Source organism: Molothrus ater, chromosome 1 (genome assembly GCF_012460135.2).
Source record: "Molothrus ater isolate BHLD 08-10-18 breed brown headed cowbird chromosome 1, BPBGC_Mater_1.1, whole genome shotgun sequence".
NCBI classification, from domain to species: domain Eukaryota; kingdom Metazoa; phylum Chordata; class Aves; order Passeriformes; family Icteridae; genus Molothrus; species Molothrus ater.
Genome location: NC_050478.2, coordinates 86,198,653 through 86,220,574, shown reverse-complemented (window position 1 = coordinate 86,220,574; position 21,922 = coordinate 86,198,653). Strand labels below are relative to the sequence as shown.

The window sequence follows — 21,922 nt, the reverse complement described above, 5'->3', positions numbered from 1 at the left end:
AGAGGTAACTCTGCATCTACTCACATGCAAGAACCAATAGAACAGGATTATAAAATGGCTATAACAACTTTTACCGAAGCTGTATTATACATTTTGCAAGACTCTTGCAATAATACACTTGCACACTGTTTAGGGCCCTCACTGGATCAAGCTATGAAATGCAATATACACAAATATCTATGCAAATTATTTTTAATCTACTGGCAGATAAAAGAAAACTTGGCACAAACATATGAGAGAGATCTAACCATACAAAAACTGTAATTTTATAAATCAAAAGCATTTAAATAACCAACTGAGGGTCCTGGGCATGTGTTTTGGTTGGTTTTGTTTATTTGGCTTGGGGTTTTGGGGGATTTTTTAATAATAAACTGACACAGAAAGTAGTAAAATTTAAAATACTCCTTGCAACATTTGCTAACCTTCCAAGCCACAGTATTCTAAGTAATCCCAGGTCAATACATTCACTCAGAATCACATCAAATTTTGTTATTTGCATTCTTCTTGTATTACATTGTATTAACAACTGAAGCTTACACCAAACTTCTTTTGGCAGAATCATTCTAAGTCATTGTCATGGATCCCTGTCCAAACATCATTCTCAGCACTGATTGCAACACTCCTGATTTAACATCACAGGAATAAGCATTTTAGAAAAGGACATGGGGGCTCTCTTGGGCTAAATACAGCATCCAGATATATGAGAGCAAATGGTGCCTTGCCTCTCAGAGATCACACCAGATTTTGAGAAAAAAGCCATGAAGCAATGAACAAACAAATGAAGCAGAAGCCACAAACAGAGCTGGCCAATGAAGGACCTAATGGTTAAACCAAGTCCTTCTGCAGGAAAAGTAGAGCTGGTAAAGATCTTTAAAACTTCACTGTCATCATGTTTCTCTGACTACAACCTTCCATTTAGTTTCAGGGGCTAAAACTTTGACATTGTTGGTGTTCACTTTCTATAGTTACATTCTCATTTACATTAGACTTTATCAAGGCTTCAGCTGAGCCCTGTAATTGTTAAATATATACAAACTAAAATAATGTTAAGACACAGTAAATACAAAGTCATATGGCTGCCAAAAATACTAAAAAGACTTTTCCCACAAGGGTAGTAACTCATAATAAATGTGATTTGAATAAAAGGTCAAATTTAAAAGCTTGTGGGAAAAAAAACCCTACAGTTGACACTATCTGATTTAAGGGGCACTCAGAGCCCAGAAGGCCAATCATGTTCTGGGTCGCATCAAAAGTATGGCCAGAAGGCTGAGTGAGGGGCTTCTGCACCTCTATTCTGCCCTTTTGAGACCCTAGCTGGAGCTCTGCATGCAGCTCTGGAGTCCCCAGCACAGGAAGGACATGGACCCGGTATAGCAAGTCTGAAGGGCACAAAGATGCTCCAGCCCTCTGGTCACCTCTCCTGTGAAGGCTGAGAGAAGTGGGACTCATCAGCCTGGAGAAGACAAGGCTTCAAGAAGACTTTATAACAGCCTTGCAGTAATCAAAGGGGTCTTTTAAAAAAGAAGAGCCACTTTATATATGGGTGGCTAGTGATAGGACAAAAGGCAATAGTTTTTAACTGAGAGAGAGCAGATTTAAATTAGAAGTTAAGAAGAAATTCTTTACTGTGAGAGTGCTGAGAGACTGGAACAGGATGCCCAGAGAAGCTGTAGATGCCTTATCACTGGAAGTGCTCGAGGCCAGCTCGGATGAGGCCCTGAGCAAGCTGTTTTAGTGGGTAGCATCACTGCCCATGGCAGGGAGTTAGAACTAAATGACTTTTAGTCATTAGGTTAGAACTAAATGATTTTTAGGTTCCTTCCAACCCATCTCTATTCTATGATTTTATGATTACTCCACTAAGGTCTTTGGACATCAACAAGTACAAAAACACATCTATAATTTTCAATTAGTTACGTTCTCTGAACAGAACTGCTTTCAGCAATGTTCTTTTGATATAAAGAAACATTCTAAATATTGAAGTTTATATTAAAACCACTTAAAAGTATTAGCTATTAATTAATCCTGATAATTTAATCAGGATTAAGCCAAAATGGGAGAATAGAGTAATATTAAAAAGAAAATTTATTCCTTCATGCTGAAAGTCCTTAGTATGTACATAAGAAAAGAACTCAAATTGAGAGCTGAGAAAAAAAATAGAAAGCAATAACACATTAAATTAAGGTACTTAACAGGGACTTGTATTTAACAGGGTAGAAAATACCACAACTTCTGCACTCAAGTTATTAAGTATTACTCCTTCTCTGCTCTGCTTGAAACCAAAAACCCTACCCCACTTGACATGAGACTTGCTAAGTCTTCCCAGGTCTCTAAAACATCAGTAGTAGTAGATGTAGTCAATACATCCTCTGACACTGAAGCCCAATGAATTCTCCAGAGATCTGAAGTCACTGACGATGGAAAACTTTATCTGAACATCTGAACATAAACACTTCTGCTATTTCCCACAATTTAAAAGTACAATGAGTTAGGAAGAGGGAAAAAAATAGTGATCCAGCTTCAAAATGGGAGAGTTTATGGCAGGAGAGCTATTTCTTTACACCTATCAGGTCTTAAGAAGAAACTCTGAATACAAAGATGACAGGAGGCTCTACAGAAAGGTCACTACATAACAAACCACACCTTCTCAGAAAGCAGCCCTAGCTACCTGTTGGGGACTTTGCAGAGTCAGTAACATTGCTAACCACAATTCTTTCCATGGAGACTGTGAAGACTGAAAGAAAACACCCAAAGCGTGACAGTTTTACTCCATGTAACACCATCTCAGATTCCTCTAGCTCCTGGCTTCTACTCCAAATATGTAACATATCTTTTAACACCTAAACCTAATGTTTGCATTTCAAAAGAGTCCTTAACAGGCAGCTGATGTGCACAAACACACACCAGCAGTACCCACTGTGCCAGTGAAATAGCCCTCTTATTCTCTGACAGGTTTGACTGCCAGGCACAGCTCTGCAAACAGTGCCAGTAGTAAGAAACACAGAATGTTCCCTGACTCTTTCAAACTATCCCATACCAAAAAATAAGACTCCATATGAAAAGAAATGAAAAAGAAAATAAGAAATGAAACAGAAAATAAGAGAAAAGAAACTACATTACATCAAGCTAGGGTCTGAAACAAAAACTTACCCCAAAAAACTAAACTTCAGCAGGGGGGATGGAAATTAGATCCAGAACTTGCATTTGGCTTTTCTGACTATAATGAACCAAGCCAAAAGCCCATATCCAAACACACCTCTTCTCTAGGAGTTTGAAATCTGGACTCAAGTTTTGCAGCCTGGCTTCCTCTGTACTCAATGCTGAATGCATCACTGCCACCAGAGAGCAACAGCACCTGACAAGGGATTACACTTTCATACAGGAACAACTAAGATACGTGCACAGTAATATGGCTAATTGCCCACAGTAAGCTTGAATGAAAACAGATAACAACAATGCAACCACACATCGACACTCAGAACCTTATGTGCTCCAATTCCTCGATGGCTGCACTCTGGAGAAAAAAAAATTACATGAAAATTCTTTTTATAAAACCTCAATCCAGGAAACTTATCAAATCTTGTCTTGCTGTACTGGTCTGTTTTGCCAAATATACTTCCAGACCTAACAAGAACAATCTACTACAAGCTGTTCTTAATTTCACTCACATTTATAAAATCAGTTTATACTTTGCATCATCTCTGTTCCTTCTCTAACACTTTACACGTATGCTTGCTCTACTGTTCTTCCTCAAGTCAATGGTAGTAGAGGAGAAACTGTTCCTACACAAGGCAGCCTAGAGATTGTTCTCAATGAGAGGTATTTGTGGAATTCTGTAGGTTGCTTATACTCAGTTCAAATTCTCAGAAATGCCATTTCATAACATATCCTGGGGGCAGGGGAAAAGGTTTAGCTGTATTTAAAGCCTGAATCCTTCCAAAGTCACTGTAGAAATGACACAAAACTTTGACTTTCTCCTCTTCTTTTAAGGAAGATATCTATATTTCAAGGCTTCAGCTATGATATCTTGAACCAAGACCAACAAGTTAAACATATTACACTGTTGAATCTACTATGGAGAAGCTGAAAACAACTGTGGCACAGACACACAGGATTTTTAATGTTTTTTTTTGTTTTAAACCAGCCGCCCATAGAATCTGTCATATTGTCACCAGGACATGAGCATTACCTTTGCCACTGACACTCAAACATTCTGCTCTAGGATGCTGGAGAACATATTAACACCATCCCAGACCTTTCATAGAGAACATATTAACGCCATCAGCCTCCTTTCATGGAACCTCGAAGCTCTTTTGACACGCATATTATGACTTTCATTAGACCTTTCCTTGTGACAGCATTGTTTTAACCAGGGTTTTTAAGAAAGTGACACTGTGATAATGACAAACATGCAGCCAAGATCTGCAGTATGTGAAGTAATAAACTTTATATACTATTAAAAGATAGCAGATAGCTGTCAGCCAACAATTCTTCAGATCCCATTCCCAATCCAGAACACAGTCTTTTTCAGGTGCACACAAAGGCTGTGACAAGACAGATAACTGAAGATTCTTCAAAGAACCACCCAGCCATCTGACATCACTGTCAAATGCTATACTTCCCTGTGATATTTAACATGCTTTAAGGGTAGTGTAGTTAATACAACCTAATAGCAGCATACAACAAACAAAATAATAAAATCAATTTATTGGCCATTACTGTCAATTTGGAATACAGCCAAGTCTGATTCATACTCCCCAGATTTGCTTCTTGGAAATCAATTCTGTTTGTTCTCTTTCAGACACGTGCAACTTAACTTACCAATGCAGGCATGGACTCTCACTGAGAGCTGGGTCCTCAGAATTATGCTGTGCTTCTTGCCCCTCCTAAAATGAGAAGAAAAGTATGTAAAGGTATAGTGAGGAAGAAGAGCAACTGGAAATAAACAAGTCAAGTTGAGCCTAGGAAAAAAAGGGTGGGAGGGAAGGGAAGACACTGGAAATTTTGTCTTTGTTTCCCATAATCGACTTCCATTTTAATTTGCAATAAATTAATTTTCCTCATCAAGACTGTTTTGACTATGATAGCAATGGTTAAGGGATCTCTCCATCTTTATCTCAAACAACAAGTTTTCTTATCCTATTTTCCCTCCCTTTTGCTGAGGACAGGGAGCAAGAGAGCAGCTGGGCAGGCATCTGGACAATTGCCAAGGACAGCCCACCACAATGAAAACTGTGTTAGAGAAGTATCAAGTGATGAGCGCACATTTTAGTTTTCACAGAAATACTTCAATGCAAAGCATAAATAAGCATTAAAAGAAAATCCAAGGTTAAACAAATCATTGACACTTTCACAGATCTGCCTGCCTATGTAGCCCAATGCGTTTTTAAAGCACAAAAGTAGCTATGTTTTTCATGTAAAGAGGCAAAACTGAGGTCCTTTTCCACTCTGACTCTCAGCCCCATATCAGACTTAAATGGAGTGACAATTTTAATTAGCTGCTAAATACCTCATTTGGTTTTCACTTAATTTACCTTTAGTTTCATTTCTTCAACTTGGACACGAGGACAGTTCTTGATTTCTAGGCGCTACACCTGCACACTGACATGAGGGCACCAACAACACCTTGTCTCTGCACCCAACCCGCTCACCTGATGGAAGGTGGGAGGGTAAGAAAAGCCAAGCATAAAAAATGCTTGTACAGCACCGTATTCTCCCTCTTTTTTCTGAAACCAAAAGGCAATTCCTGGACAAGTGGCTCTAGGTGGCCCAGATGACCTCCAGAGGTCCCTTCCTACTCAGCCATTCTGTGATTCAGTGAATTTATTGTGGGAAAACACTCATGAGGACACACTGTTTTTAGAATGAAGCTTAGGTGTGTCGTGCTAACTGTAGACCCAATTCAACATACAAGTTAGATCACAAACCAGCACAACCTTTCTCAGTTACATATTTTGCAACTCTGCTGAGAGGATTCAGGCCCAAACCCTTTACACAGACACCCAGCAGAATCTTATGCTGGCTGTAACTTAAAACAATTCTCTAGTAATAACAGAAGTTCTTCCCCACCTTATTGTTTTCCTGCCCACAGTTATTTTGCAGAACAAAATATTTTTCATTATTTTCATGAAAAAAACTAAGCAAAATATTTTATATTACTTCTCAGAAAGACTTGCAGGGGAAGAAAGGAAGGGAACTAGTGACAGGTATTTTCAGAAAAATATTGCCCTTAGGAAAATATAAGGGAAAACAAAGAAAAGTAAGGACCTGAAAAAAGGTGATTAATGTTGACCTGTGTACCTGCTAATACAGGACTTGATTTCAGTTTCAGTAATCTATTTCTCTATAGATTAAAAAAAAAAGTTAAACAGAGGGCTTTTTTAAAAAAAAGCAAAATCAAAAACCTTTAATCAAAATTACTCTTTAAAGGATCCATTTGGACATCATTAGTGGGCAAAGTGTCACCCTTCTCTTAATAACTTGAAGTGCCAAGCAGCACATGCTATTGCCCCCATAAAAGCAGGCTGTAGTTCGGACTGTGAAATTCCCTAGAGCAGTTCCAGGTTTAGGACTCACTCTCTGTCCACCTAAACGCCTCCTTTTTTTCTGGTAGGACACAGTCTTTGCCTGCATTCATATTCTGCAGATTTTAACAGCTGCTCCTCCCCACAGGAATGCCAGGATTCCTCTGGAATATTGAATTTGCCAAGTCAGTGAAGAATTTTTGACCAAACCTCTTGCCCTGCATCTGATTCTGCACAGAAACCTGTTTCTCTTGATCTCCCTTCCTTCGTGGACTTGTCAAGGAGAAGAATTGAGTCAAGATTGTTTATTTAAAAACTGTAAAAGGATAGCCCAGAATTAGCAAAGAAAAAGGAAGTCTATATAATCAGACATATTATTCTTCCCATCCTGAAAAGCTGTTCAACTAAAAGAAACTGAGAAATCAGCACCATTTTAAGGCCTGTAGAGATTCAGGCCCATTACAATTTAATAGAGTTTTTTCCTCCTTTTCTCAAAACCCAACACACAATGTTTCATGGTATAAACAAGGCCTTTATTTTTTTGGTAGTTCTCCAAGCTTCAAAAGTGATGCTACTTCCTCCTCAACCTCACCTCTTTACAAATACCCCTGAAAACTTAAAGCAAAACCTAGAGCAAGATCTCTTTTAGAGGCTCTGTTCTACACTATCACTGCAACCGTAATACCTCCCAGGACAGAAAATTCTCACACACACAAACATTAATTTTTATCTCCCACTGGAGTTGCACTGGCAATTTTTCCAGCCTGCCAAAATCAGTATGATTCAAGCCCCAGAAATTACAAAGATGAAGACTCACTTATGATGCTGTATTTCCCCCCTTCCTCCCAGGCCACGCCACGATCATCACCACAGAGGCATACTAGATTTACCACACAGCAGCTAATTCTAATATGACTAGTCACATGTAAAACATTAGAAATTATGCAATTTCCTGATGAATATTTTTGACTATCATGCAATATGAATAACATATTTTGCAAAATGAAGATCGCCTCTGAAAATTACTGCATCTGAGATTCTACACGTACCAGTTTCCCAGAAAGCATATTACAATAGTAAATTCCAAAAAAAAAAAAAAAGGCTAACTTGAGATCCATCCATGATTTCACAGACTCATAAACTACTGGCCAAATAGTATTAGAAAGCATGCCTGTAGGCAAGCTTGCCATGATATCAGGACAGGGAAGGGGGGGTACCACAGGACAGACAGGCCATTTGCATTAAAAACAATGTAGGTTCAAAAATACACAGCAGACTATTTCCAACAAACAAGGTTCATTTATTCAAAACAAAGTGTAGACATGTAACAAAGTTTGTAATCTATTCTTAACTAAGGCTTATCTTTTTATTTATATGTCTTTAAAAAAAATGTTTCCGTGAGTGCAGTTGGCTACTATTCATTAAAAAAAATCCAGTAAGTATTTAACAGAGTTAATTTAATAACTGAAATTTAGCAATAGAAGAGTAGGTAAATTTCACATATTGTCCTGAAATAGCATTCTGATGATCTGTATTGAGATCAGAATCATTATTGCTATAAGATTAACTTCTAATCTTTGGAGTTACCAAGACACAGAACCTTTTCTATATTCAATTTCTCTAATAAATAAAAGTAAATAAGCACATGCCAACAGCTCACTGAGGGCCTGTCTTATGGAATATAAATGCTTTATTTTGTCATTGTTTTTGTACCACGTTACAAATAGTTTCCCTCAATTATACATTTTCAAGTCTTGATTTAAGTGACATTTTGAAAATAGTACCTCAATTGACTGTCTTAAACAGTTACTTGTTTTGAAGCAAAGCCTTGGTCTGAGCTAAGCAATCCTTTGACCAGATGAAAAATACCAACGTTATTAGGGTACAGAGGGGAAAAAGCATTAAGGAACAAAATAATAATCATTTAACACTAAAACCACACATTAAAAGAAACCAACACACAGTCTCCTCTTAATGTTTCAAGGAAACTTTGAAAGGAAATTTTAAGAGAGTTTATTTTATTAAGACATGACATCCTTCTTCTCAGGCCTACACTAAAGACCTGCTGGTATGAAAAATGGGACTTTTATGTAAATATCTAATTAAGATTCATTAAGCTTATTAGCAAGACAGACCACAATCACTCCTTGACAAAGCTCATCTTTGTAAAATAGGAGAATGCATCAATTAACATACAATTTCTATTTCAGTGTTTTCTTTCTTTCAGGAAGCAAGTACTCAGACTTCCTAATAGTCTTCCAAAGGGCTAGATATTTCAATTCACTAAGTTTAGCTTCAAATAATCCCCTGATTCTGAAAATACATTATTTTATCATTTAAAATCAAAGTATAAAATCACCTTTCTAACTTTCTTAATGATTGCTTAATAACTCAATGAAGAGAATTCCTTAGATTAGAGGTGTTAATTCTACAAAGGTCATGCTATGTCCTTCTGGGCTCCTCCTGTTTTGTTTTCTACACAATACTGGACAACCATTGAAAAAGCTACAGTTGTATAGCACAGCAGCAGACAAACTGCAATGGTTTTAATAACACTCTATAGTCGCACAGACAAGTAAACTTACTATTCTTCATTGTATTTGCTCAGAAAATAAAATCTGTTGCAGACATCTGAATCATGAAAAGGCTATCATAAGCAGAAGCTGAGTCCAATGCTGTTAGAAGCCATGATTTTAAGCTCAGCAACCATTTGGATCTTTTCAGTTAATGTAGAGTGTCCAATCTCTGCTCTTAACCAGGGTCTGTACACTCTTCTATTTCAGAAATATTTAAAGTATATTAAAAAATACCCCATAAAGTAAACTTGGATTTTCATCTTTCATGCAGTGCTACACACATTCATATGGCAACACAGCAACTAAGAGTGATGCATCTTGTTGGGGTAACTCTGTTTTTTTAGGACTTTTTAAAAATAAATAAATAGATTATAATAGGCAACCATATCCTACCCTCAGAGCAGTTTTCATAGTAGCATATTCCCATGACTCTCATTGTACTCTGTTCCAAGCAGAGATTTCATCCATTAAGATTATGTGTTATCAGTCAGTTGTAGACACAGATAATTCTTGAGGATAACTCAGAGAGAAAAATCATTTGCTGTGCTAGAAAGTACAATTATGCAAAACCTTTGAAAATTACAAAGTAGTTTGTTTGTGCACATACAAGTTTGGATATTTAAACTAATGAGTGTCCTTTCCCTCATACCCCAGTCAATATTCTGGAAATATAGCCTGGATGTGGTGGAAAATGAATACTAGAAGTTTCAATTCAAACAGACAATAGCAGTAAAGGGATTGCAAGAATGGGGGTCCAGAGGACAGACCTTACCTTTCCCCCTGCACTGGGCTCACAGCACAGCTGAGGCCCCTTCTCACCCTACTTCAGAGGAGCGCTGTAAAGAGCAAGTGGTTCCCAGCTGCAGCCTGCTTTTAACTTGTGGAACTAAACAAAACCTGCAGGCTTGCCCTCCTAAGTTTCACCAAATCAAGGAAAATAAAGGAAAATAAAATTATATACTGGCAAACAGTATAGGTACCTTCTATTTTCATTATTTAGTTGTTATTAGATGGGAAGTATTGGTGCTCCCCTAGTCTCCAGCTCTCCCCATATTTAGTTTTTCACACTGCTATGAAGTGCAGTATCAGTCAATCACTCACAGCAAGGCCAACTCTGAACCAGAGGGAATCAGATGATCCAGGCACACATTTACCTGACTCCAAGGCTCTCTTGAAATAACCAGATGATTTTTCATTATCCTTCAGAACCACTACCAAAGCAAACACATCAGGTTACTGAACCCAGCTAAACTAACACCATGAGTGTTGCCTGTTTATCCCAAAGAAGGCAGAGGCTGGATGGAAAACCAACTTCAACCTGATAACACCAACTATTTCCAGACTTGGACAGCATTTAACATCAGCCTAACCTGACAACTTACCTTATAACAATTCTGTAGCTAATTCTGCCTGATGTAACAATCCAAGCATTATGAAAACCTATCTAGCACAGATGCTGCTTTCAAAATACACATGCTTCACATTTTGTTACAGCTTCTCATAGCACTCAGGTTTCTTCGTGGGCCATTAACCATCTCCAATAATCACATCCATGTTTTCCAATAGAAGTAGCATAATGAGAACAGCATCCAGCAACTCTTGAGCTCAATAAAGAATCACTGACGCCCACAAAAGAAACCTAGACTACAGTATGCCATCAGAAGCAAACACATGGCAAGAGACATGCTCTAGAGTACATTACTTTTGCAAATGGCTTCTGCTTTTTCATTTTAGAACCCATCCATTTCCATCTTCACTTGCACACTTCTTTTAGGGAGCGGAAAATGCTTCTGCAATGGAGTATTGCCTCACAGTTACTTCAGTTTAAGATACTCCACAGCAGCAATGGAAAACAAACTGTTCCTTGTTGAATGCATAAAGGATGAAATTTTTGCCAGAGTTCAAGCACTTGAGTCTATCAGGTTTTCCCTGAAAAAGATCTGCAAGCCAGCACACACACACACAATAAGGAAAGTGTTTTTTAAGCTGCTATTAATCAGACAGCATAAATCCTAGGCTTTGATTTCAAAGCTGTTAAGATACAGTTCGACTGCCATTTCACTATGATATGCTTCTCCAGTCAACTGCAGATTCAAGAGATGGAAAAAAAAATTCTGACACTTTAAAAAAAATGTTGTATAAAAGCCAAGTCTTTTTAAAGTGAGAGAGTGCACACGTGTATGGAGAGTGGAATTAAGAATCTCCCTGAAACTCATCCGAAAATCTTATCCAAACAAGTAACCTTTTTGAAGTTCTTAGGTGATTATTATCCAAACATCCAACTGTCATGTTCAAGGTCACGTTATTGCCATTGAATAACGGAAGCAGGGGAGCTCAGGAAGTAATATCAATAATTAAAAAGAAGTCTTTTACATGCTAATACCCTTCAAATGGATGACAGCACTAGCAACCTATTCTGGTACATGATGGTCTGTATGAGGGAAACACACACACTCATCCTCACAGGAAGTAAGCCAGTGGGCTTTTCTCTCTTACTTCATTTATTCCATCTAAAAAATTAGTGTGAAGCCAGAAGGTGTCAACATCCTGTTTGTGTAATGCATTTGCAAGTCATCTAATTATTTTGCAGAGTGGTTTTATTCAGAGCATTCCTGCATCATGACAAGTTTACTAAAGTAACAATCATTTGACAAAATAAACAGATAGCAACCATTCCTGTCTGTTCAGTCTGCATTAAAAAAAAAACACACCAAAATATAAAAATAATTAAAACTTTACTAATCCAAGTAGAAACAATCCCAGCATATTCCCTAAGCAAAAACTGGGATGGCAAAATCTGGCCAATTATTAGAGCAAGAAACAGTATCCAAAAGAACATAGTATGCTCAGATTTGTATGTTTTTCCCCTGCAGAGTATTCTAATATTGTGTTCTGTGTTTGTCAACACGATTTTAACAAATAGCTGCCTCATTCCCACTAAAAACCTATAAACCACCACCATATGAATGCCAGTGAGTGGAAGAGCATCCTGGCTGACACACCATTGTCTGTATAATTGTGCAAATAAGGACTTATCTATAACTGTCACTATGAGGTGCTGGGTTTTTACGCCCCCTTACCTCTTCATAAGTACATTTACTAGGCAGGGTTACCATTTCTCTTTGTTTTTTTCTTTTGTTGTCCTCCTCCTTTTAAATGGAAACAAAAAAGGATAGAAGGAGAAGGGGGAAGAAAATGAGAAACTCAACAGTGTGGAGTGAAACAATCAAGGGATTCACCAAATATGCATTATAAGCCACGAGAATATCACCAAATTATTTATTACTAATGTCAGTAAAAGGTGCAATCTTCTGCATACCTCACCACAAGGTAACAATTTTTGCCAAAAGATAATGAATCTCTTTTACACTCTCTAAAAGGCAATGAGTTCAAAATGGGGGAAACATTTGTTCCATTTGTCCTTTTTAGTAGTTGATGTGCAAGCAAACTTCAGAAGCTGGAAAGTGAGAATTCCCTCCCCCCTCCCTCCCCATACTTTCTGAATCATCATGCTGGCTCTTTCTCACTTGTTAATGGCTCAATTTCCACACATTAAAACAAAAACCTTCCAACAACCCCTCAACTATGTCAGGGCTGACTGCTGCCTTCACAGTCAGAAAATACCCATTTTTCAAGAGCTGTCATTCATGAACAAAACTATGTCCCTTCCCAACCCAAAAGTTCAACTCATCATTGTTTTGAGTGGGATATTTATCCTGTCATTTCATGAAACACTGATTGCATTTTCAGTTAAATCTCCATCTTATATTTTTGTATTAAGAAAACACAAACTTCATGAGTTGGAAAAGAGTGAAGAGAATTGCATTAGAAGAGCTATTTTAACAATAATATTGTTTCTGGATAAAACACAAAACCAAAAGCATTGTTTCCACATTTTTTTGTCAACCTTGCATAATGTTCTTCTTCAGAGATGACACATCACTTGACCAATGCTCTCCACTTCTTGGTTTATGTATTTCCCACTGCTGTCAGTAACTGTCAAGCTCTGGCTGCACATTCCTCCCAGGAATCTTTGCACCAGGTAACTTCTGGTCATATGGTTTTGCTATCACCGTACTTGAAGCTCACATTACATGAGGATTTTCGTTTAAAACCTCTTCACACTTGGAGAAACAGATGCCTTTGAAATATCTGGATTTTTGGGGAAAAAACTTTAGAAGAACTGCAAACCTACAGGACAAGGAGGAAACTAAATTATCCTCCAACAGCTGAGTCACTTGATGTTTCCACATCTTCAGGCAGAGTCCTTCCAGTGCTCCCAGCCACACTGTGGGACCCAGAGTTTTGGTTCCAGACCATTGCAACTGATCTGGGTGCATTAGGAAGAGCATTGCAGCAGGTCAAGGAAGGTGATTCTGCCCTTCTACTCAGTCCTGGTGAGGCCACATCTGGAGTGCTGTGCCCAGGTCTGGCTTGCTCAGGACAAGAGAGACACAGAGCTCCTGGAGCACATAGAATAGAGGGCTACAAAGATCATTAAAAGGGACTGAAGCATCTCTTATGGGGAAAGGCTGAGGGTGCTGGGCCTGTTCAGCTTCCAGAGGAGACAACCAAGAGAGGATCTCATCAGTGTCAGTCAGTATCTGAAGGAAAGGTGTCAAGAGGGTGGATCCAGGCTCTGCTCAGTGGTGCCAAGCAATAGGACAAGAGGCAATGGGCAGAAACTGATGCACAGGAAATTCCACCTGGACATAAAGAACTTATTTACAGTATTTCACCAAATACTGGAACAAGTTGCCCACAGAGGTTGTGGAGTCTCCTTCCTTGAAAATATTCAAGAAGCAACTGAAAACAACCCTGTGCAATGGCCTCTTGGATGACCCTGCTTGAGCAGGGAGTTTGGACTAGAAGTCCCACTGTGGTCCCTTCCAACCTGACCCACTTAGTGATTTTGTGACCAACTTCTAATGAAGTTCCATAGTTTCAGAGCAGAAACAAACAGCACCTGAATATTTTTTTTTTTTACAAAAGCCCAATAACTGACATTAATCTGACTTACAGTTCCAAAAGAGGCACCTGTTTTTTATAATAAAAAAAACCAAAAAAAAATGATTCCATTTCTAAAAAATAGTTCTAAGAACTTTTCATAAACATTTCCCTTTTACTAGAAATCATTCTCTACTACCTTAAGGGAAAAACCCTACTCTTGTATGGTTTTCCAATTTAATTGATGATACTAAACAAAGTGAAGCAGATATTGTCCAAAGCAGCACAACACATTTCAAAGCAATGTCCTACTCACTTAATTGGTCAGTTACACTTTATCAGAATGTGACTATTTTAACCAGACTCAGCAAGAGCCATTTAAAAGCTGTCCTACCTTGCAGTAGAATATGCATATGATTATGTAAGTACATAAAAATAAAGTTTACTTTGCCCTGATCAACATACTACTTCGTGTCTCTTTCTTCGTTTCCAAGTTTTCTATTAGCATCATATTTGGCAAGGGCTTCTTCCTAACCTGACATACAAATTTTTAAATATAAAACACTGTTCTCAGACCACTTATTTCTCCATATTAATTCCACTTTGGAAATGGGCTTTACATTTATTGCTGGCCCATCAATGCTTTTGCTAGTGAGCACAATTACTGAGCAGTAAATGTGAAATAAACTACTGTTTTGCTGCACTGCTGTGGTCTTAACCCTGGCAATATTCACTAATTTTCATGGCTTCATTACCACAGATCCTGGGCTAGTCACAGTTTTGCAGCACTTTAAGCTGTTAGCTCACAACTGGAGGTTAAATTGGAGACGCTTATTTTTATCAGAAGCAGATTACCACCTTAGTTTAGTCAGGGGTAAACCAAATAAAACACACCACACACCAAGCACACAGACAAATGGATTCCCATGGGAGAAAAGCAAGCGTGAGCTTGCTTACACAAACCTTCACGTTTACCGCCAGGTAGGAGCACATACAGTTGCCATGGAATAGGAAGCGTAGCAATTCACAGCTTTTATTAATTACCCAGCACAAACTCCCTTGGCTGCCCACACACTCTGGGCAATACTACACTGGTTTGCCCCTGTAGACTGGCAATGAGCATCCAGGGTGCTGGTACTGTTCCAGGTTTGGATTCCAAATCAGTGGCTCTACTCACAACAGGAGTTCAGAGCAGCCCTGCAGCACTTTCTGGCAGCCTTACCTGAAGCCCTGCAGATGATCTATTTATGGAGAGAGGAAGGGATTTCCTCCTCACAAGTTGAAGGGAAACACATTTCCAAGCCTCGAGAGCTACTCACAGCCTCATCATCGAGGAGGAGGACAGAGTGCAAACACAGCCATTAAGCAGCTTCAATGTTTATAAAATTAAATGGTTTTAAATAGAACATCTGGCATCAGCTGTTTCCATAAGCTGTTTTTATTTAAGTTTCCACCAAAAAATACTGGACTTCTCAGCTATTTTCACATGCAAATCTGAATGCCAAATTAGGCTGTCTTTAAAAAAAGTTGTCTTAGCAAAAACTGTAAGAACTATTCACACGCTTTTTGGTTTGGCACTTCATTTGGTATGTAACGGGCTGGGAGAGAACTAAGCACAACAGTATTTTTGCAATACATTTTTAATGGAAATTATTTTTCAATAAAAGCACTCATTGCATTCATTTGCCAGCAGCAATCACTAAATTCAAAACCAGCAAACCTTCAAATGTTTCCACAGGTACTTTGGTACAGATGTAGTTTCTTTCCCTTTACGACTGAGTAAACTCTAGGGCAAAGTGGGAGAGAAAGAGACACAGCTGCTGCAGTATTGGGAAACAACAGCTGTGGAATAATGAGTCAAGCTCTTAAACACCCCAACATTTAAACACCCTCAAAAAAAACCCCAAACCAAAATCACACAGAGGGTTGAGAGCTCATGAAGCCTCCTTGTCCAAGCCCATGGAGCCCCTACGATGGATGCTGGCTCCTTCACAGTCGGAAGGATGCAATACAGTTACCAAGACCGGGGCACTTGGAGAAGAGCAAAACCAACTCTTCTTCCCTTTGAAGGACATGTTCAGCACATCAGTGAAAGTTAAGACCATTCAGTATTGCACCTTTATCTTGTAGGCTACTTGCCTGAAGGTTCTCCATCTAGACTGGAAAGAAGCTGTAAGGTGCACAGACTGCACTCCCATCTGACATCCCCAGACTTCTGCTACACACAGTAAGTTGTGATCCCTGTAATTTCTGTGCTTACTGTCACACTCCAGACCCCTCCTAGACAGCACACACCAAAACAGGGCACCACAGGTTATTTTCAAAAGCTTGCATAGACTTGGCATTTCTTGTCTTTTGGTGTGAGCCAAGTGACTTGCAGTCTCTGACCTCAATATATGCAGAAGAGATTTACTTTTATACCATCAAGCCAGCTTTAAAGCTGAAACTACATAAGAAAACAAGCCTTGGCCTGCACTAAAATTTATTCAAGTTTGTTATTATTTTGAAGATGCTTGTTTTCTAAATAGATTTCATATTCACAAATCAGTATTTATTTCTTAACTACAAAAGTAGTAGCATTTTACTATTAGTAGGAACCCTAATTTGTCAATCATTTCTTCACAAGATACTGTGTCAAGGAGATCCACTGACAAGAAATCTCACAACTGGTGAATAATTTTCATGGTGGAACTTACAACTGTTAATTGCCTCCATCCTGCTTTCAGAGCACATCCCTCAAAGTCACATGTCTCTTTTTTCAGGCCTCCAAAATATATGCACATTTTTGTAATTATTTTGATTACACACTCTGGAAGCAGGAATGCTCAGAGATGCCTTGCCAATTGTTCTAAACAGGGAAACCATACGGGACCAGTAATTTTATTTCATTTTGCTGTCAATGGTTATTGCAAGATAACTATGAAAATGAATTACTACAGTCCCACCTAAAGATCCATTTCCATATTTTACCTAATTATTTTTTTTATATAAACAATGAAATTGTATCAGGGAGAGAACTGAAGCAAAAAAGCTGCATAAAGTTTTGGAAATACACGTGGTGATAGTTATTGCCCTCAATCTTTTGAGGTAATGAGGAACAGCATCAACTTACTCATTCAATGTATTTCTTTAGGAAAGTGAAATTTTCATCTATATCACCATTTATCTGCAACAGTGAAGTTTTAGCAAAACATCCACATCAAAATGCGGTTCAACATCTCAATCTGATACAATTTAGAATGAAATACTGCTAGCCTAGAAATTCTCGCACCTTCCAAAAAATTATCATAACCTCTCAGCCCAGGTGTTTCAGTTTGATGTTTCTAGGGAGCTCTTTTTCTTCTGTTTTTTTTGTTGAGTGTTTTTCTTGCTTTGTTGCATGCTTTTAATTGTTACTATCAATTGCATTTTTCAGATTCAGCATAATAGCTAAATATCAGAGAAATCAAAATATCTGGGCAGAAAACATGAGTAAATAATGTCACTAAGTAGTCACAGTCTTCTGTTTGTAACAACAATCTTCCCCTGATACCTCCCTTATTTTTCTTGTTGTTGGCACTGAGAAACATAAAAATGACGTTAAGACAAAACACGGAGAGACAGCTATCAGAAGTTGAGATAATTTTCCACCCATGAACAAACACAACATTCTGTTTAAAGTAAGGCGAAATCAGCACACAATCTGCTAGATTTCAGTACTGCTTCAAGAAATAAGCCATACCATTTCTGTAAGACAAAAACTAAATTAACTTTCCAATGCATCCCCAACTTCCTTATGTAAACAAGTGACAAAAAGTTTTCATTCTCACAATTGTACTATTTGCAAAGTCTAAATGGGAAAACCAGTACAGAAACAGAAAAAGAATGTTAGAGATTCTTGCCAGACTCCACTGTCTCAAACAGATTCTGAATGAAGACCAGAATGAATAGCACCATCAAGAGGGAAAAGGTCTATCATGGGACTCACCCAACCAAAATGGCTTGAGATAGGGTGTCTAGAAGGAATGCAAAAACATGAGTGCTGAAGCCACTTATGAGAAGTACTTTAAAAGAATCCCTGCTGAACAGAAGTCTTGAAAACATATTCCCTGAAGAAATTTTCACTGTTCATAGTATACTGCCTGAAGAAACTCTTGTTCTTCATTTTAGGACGGTGTTACTTTGAGGGCTCCCATGATGGCCTCTTAAGACATATCCACAAAGAGAGCTTGAGCAATTATATGCTAATTTAAGCACAACAGCTTCTTCACAATTCTTGCCTTCTCCGTAAAACCTCAAGGAAGCCAAGGAAAGGAGCTTCACCTGTCACCAACACCTAAAAGCAGCCAGCCTGCCTAAACAGCCTCCATTGTGTACTACCCTACATAATGAAGCATCCACCATGTAACTTGTGTTGGAAGCAAGAGAAAAAAGCCAAACAGCTAAGCAACCCAACAAGCAAGTGAGCCACGAACACAATCCAGACTTGAAAAGAAAGGTTGTTTTCCTACATGCTCCTAATGACCCTTTTGCTTGTCACAAAACCTTCTGCAGGGCAAGCTTCATTACTTGGCCAGATGTTCATCCTGGCTCTTCCAAAACCAGCCCTCATACAAAAACAATCTGATTCTTCTGAATCTCACAGCTATTCTCAAGGGTGCAAATGGCAGCAGGTGAAGTTGTGGAGTCCAGAAAGCCACCCAATCCCCACCCATGTTTTAGTTAAAGACCACGTGCAGTACAAGGCCACATGTGTTGGCTTTTCTCCTTCACTAGATAAGTTTCCATTCTGCTGGAATGGACAGCAACTAACAAAAAGCCTCTTTTCACTATATTCAATAACAATAGCATTCATTTGCAATTGCATGAATGCATATGCTTCTTGTCCAGGTTATTTACAGGTACACATCATAAACCTCCAGCAACTGTCACCATTCTCCTCTTTCCTTTTGAAGATAAATCCTTCATGTTTTCACTATGCTCATCCAATCCCTCACAGAGAAAGCAAATACCTACAGCCTCTCAAACCAATAAAATTTTTTAAGACTTGGCTTTCTGCTTGTTTTCTTTAATTTACAAGTCTCCCTTCAACAGGGTTTAAAAAGAACATCTTCATCATTTTTCCCAGGATGAACAGGAACTTTTGGCAAAAAGATAATAAAAACAGCCTGATTACAAGACATTCTGGCCATTTTGAGTAGGCGTTTCCACACTTAAGGTTCTGAAATTTTAAAAATGCCACGAATATCCAGCTACTAAAGCCTTCACTCAGTTCAGCAGGCTTCAGTGACCCTGATGAGCACAGCAGCTTTGGCATGGCAGAAAGGCAGGTCCTGAGGTAGCCTAATCTCAGAAAATTAAAAGCTTTGAAGATTAAGAGCAGGACCTTGAAATGACCCAGACAGAAACAGAGAGAGACTAAATGGTTTCTGCAGCCAGTCCCTCCCAGACAGCGACCTGATGTTAAGCTCCCAATGTCTGCAGCCAGAAGGTCCAGCTCAGGAGCACTCCAGCTCAGTGTTTTGTTCTCAGAACTGCAAGGCCCAAAAATGGAGTTTAATTTGCTAGAAATACAGGACAAAGAAGATATTACTGACTGCATTTGCGACCCTCCGTCTAGAATATTCCAGTTTTATGAATAACATCACATAAGCTGCATTTACCATGAAGTAACAATGTTAAGTCCTAGAGAGAAGCTTATCCCACATACTTCCCAAAGCTCTGGTGGTTCTTGTTTATCTCTTCTTTTCTCACAAAACAGGGACAAAAATGAAATGCAGAAATCCATTTGAAACCTCACCTTCAAGCACCAGTTCCATGTTTTTTGTTGGTTTTTTTTTTTTTCCCCCCAGGATAGCTACCACAGAGAAAATTATAATTGTGTTTCAGGAACAAAACCTATCATTGATTTTATATGCCCAAAAGAAGCAGATAAATAAAACAAGGTGGACAATAGCTTGCCATTTCAAGAGCAAAGTCTGGCAGGAAAAGCACCAAATTGTCTCTCAGTTGCCTGATTGCTTGGCAGTGCCAAATTGCTACTGTGGAGTGTTAAAAGCAGTGAAGTTAAAATTATCAGAATTATCACAGAGACACCAACAGAAGGGAAAAAATGTGACAAATTCAAAATGTATTGCTACCCCCCAAAAAAATCCTTTTAATTATTTGCTTTCAGCTCATTACAAAGTTAGTTGGAAATATGAATCTGGTGTTCTTTGCAGTGATTTTTATCATCTATGCACAAAACTGAAGACTATATCAATTTCTACACTCAACACTCCTATTGCATAGAAAAGGAAGCTCAGTTCAGCTTGTATTGGCTACTCTATCAACAGACTCTCTTTTAACTGATTTCTAACAGAACAGTTTTTTATCTCATAATGGTTATAAAACATGCCCCAAACAGGTAGAGGCAAATAAACCATACACAAATGCACACAAATCAATATCTGGAAAATATTATTTAAAATTCTTTTCCACATAAAATAATCTTCAGAGGCACAGTTCAGATTTATAAGGCATATTCAAAGGCAAGACAGCTACCAGAAGTGGAGAAGAAGTATAAGCAAAAGGGCTGTATCTCCTACTGTTAACAAACTCTGACCAATTCAAAATTCAGTTAAACATACCCATAAAGTAACCACAACTATCCAGTCCAATAGATTAACCAGAAATGCAAAAACAGATCTAGACTTTCTGTTCATTTTACATCTTAAGTAAGACAACCATCTGAAAGATCTATAAAAGGAAAATTCTTCAAAAAGGCAAATCTCCTATGTGCATTTACACAAACACACTGCTAACTTCTGCTTTCAGTTCTCAAAGAGATGATTATGGAAACTGTGTCATAGCAATCCATGTGAGCCAGCAATAACTAAAAATGAAAAAAAGCAAGAGAGGAGAATATTAAAAAATAACCATGCACACCCATCCCTTGGACTGGTTCAACCAATTCCAGGAGTAAAAGAAGAAACCAATACAGGTCTTGTCTTCAAAAATATAAATGGAGGACCTGACTTATCAAGGCAAAATAAATTGAATTTATAACTTCAGGAACATCACCCCAGTATAATCCTCTACATGACTAATATCATAAGAAAGATCTGAGAGTTCTCCAAACCAACCATCCTCATTTATCAATTTTCAAACAACTATAAAATCTTACTAGACTAATCAAGATATTCATATTCATAGATTTCTTTACACTATGTCATATTTTAGAGAAACTGTAAGAGTGAAGGTAGAGAGAGAAGTCATAAAATTCTTAATCATACAAAGGGACAGACAGATGGGCATACAAGGGAAAGATTATTATCTTTTCGCTTCCATGCGGACTGAACACATGAAGTAAACTACATGCTTATTTATAAAAATTTAGTAAACCTTTACTTACCCAGCATCCTCCTGGAAACCTTCTAGTTCATCTCTTTGCTCTGCTAGGGTGGATTCTAGATCCAGATAGGTACCATTATGAGACAATTGCAGGGTGCAGTCATCAAGCTGTAGAACAAAAAAATCAAACCATCACTTTAGAGCAGTCTTTTTCTCTAACATACCTCTAACATTGCCTTCTCATTTTCCACATCCCCAGACAAGATCTCCCTAAAACAAACAATATGTTGGGAGCAGGTAAAAAAAAATTTTTGGCAATTTACTCAATTCCAAACCCATGTTCCCTAGACCATGCTTGGTCACAATATCAACACAACTAACACAGTGAAATTTATTAGAACATACAGAAGAAGATTAGAGGGTTTTAGCACAGACCCTTTAAAATGTAATACAGAAAGAGAAGTTAATTTCAACGTGTATTTAGGATATAAATTACTGCTCTCTGTTCTTACAGTACAGTTTTAAGTAGAGTTTCTGAGCCCCTGGATGAAGATAGAAGGAAGA

At 38.2% G+C, this 21,922-nt stretch overlaps 1 protein-coding gene across 2 annotated transcripts in view; it reads right to left on the bottom strand.

The window, feature by feature from the left end:
* Window positions 1–21,922, bottom strand: part of FHOD3 (formin homology 2 domain containing 3) — a 377,016-nt gene that overhangs the window by 316,508 nt on the left and 38,586 nt on the right. For both annotated transcript variants that reach the window (XM_054515024.1, XM_036404996.2), the window contains exons 2-3: window positions 21,420–21,526; window positions 4,822–4,886 (exon numbers count right to left, since the gene is read on the bottom strand). In XM_054515024.1, the coding sequence (XP_054370999.1) occupies window positions 4,822–4,886; window positions 21,420–21,526 (172 nt within the window). The remainder of the gene's footprint in view (window positions 1–4,821; window positions 4,887–21,419; window positions 21,527–21,922) is intronic.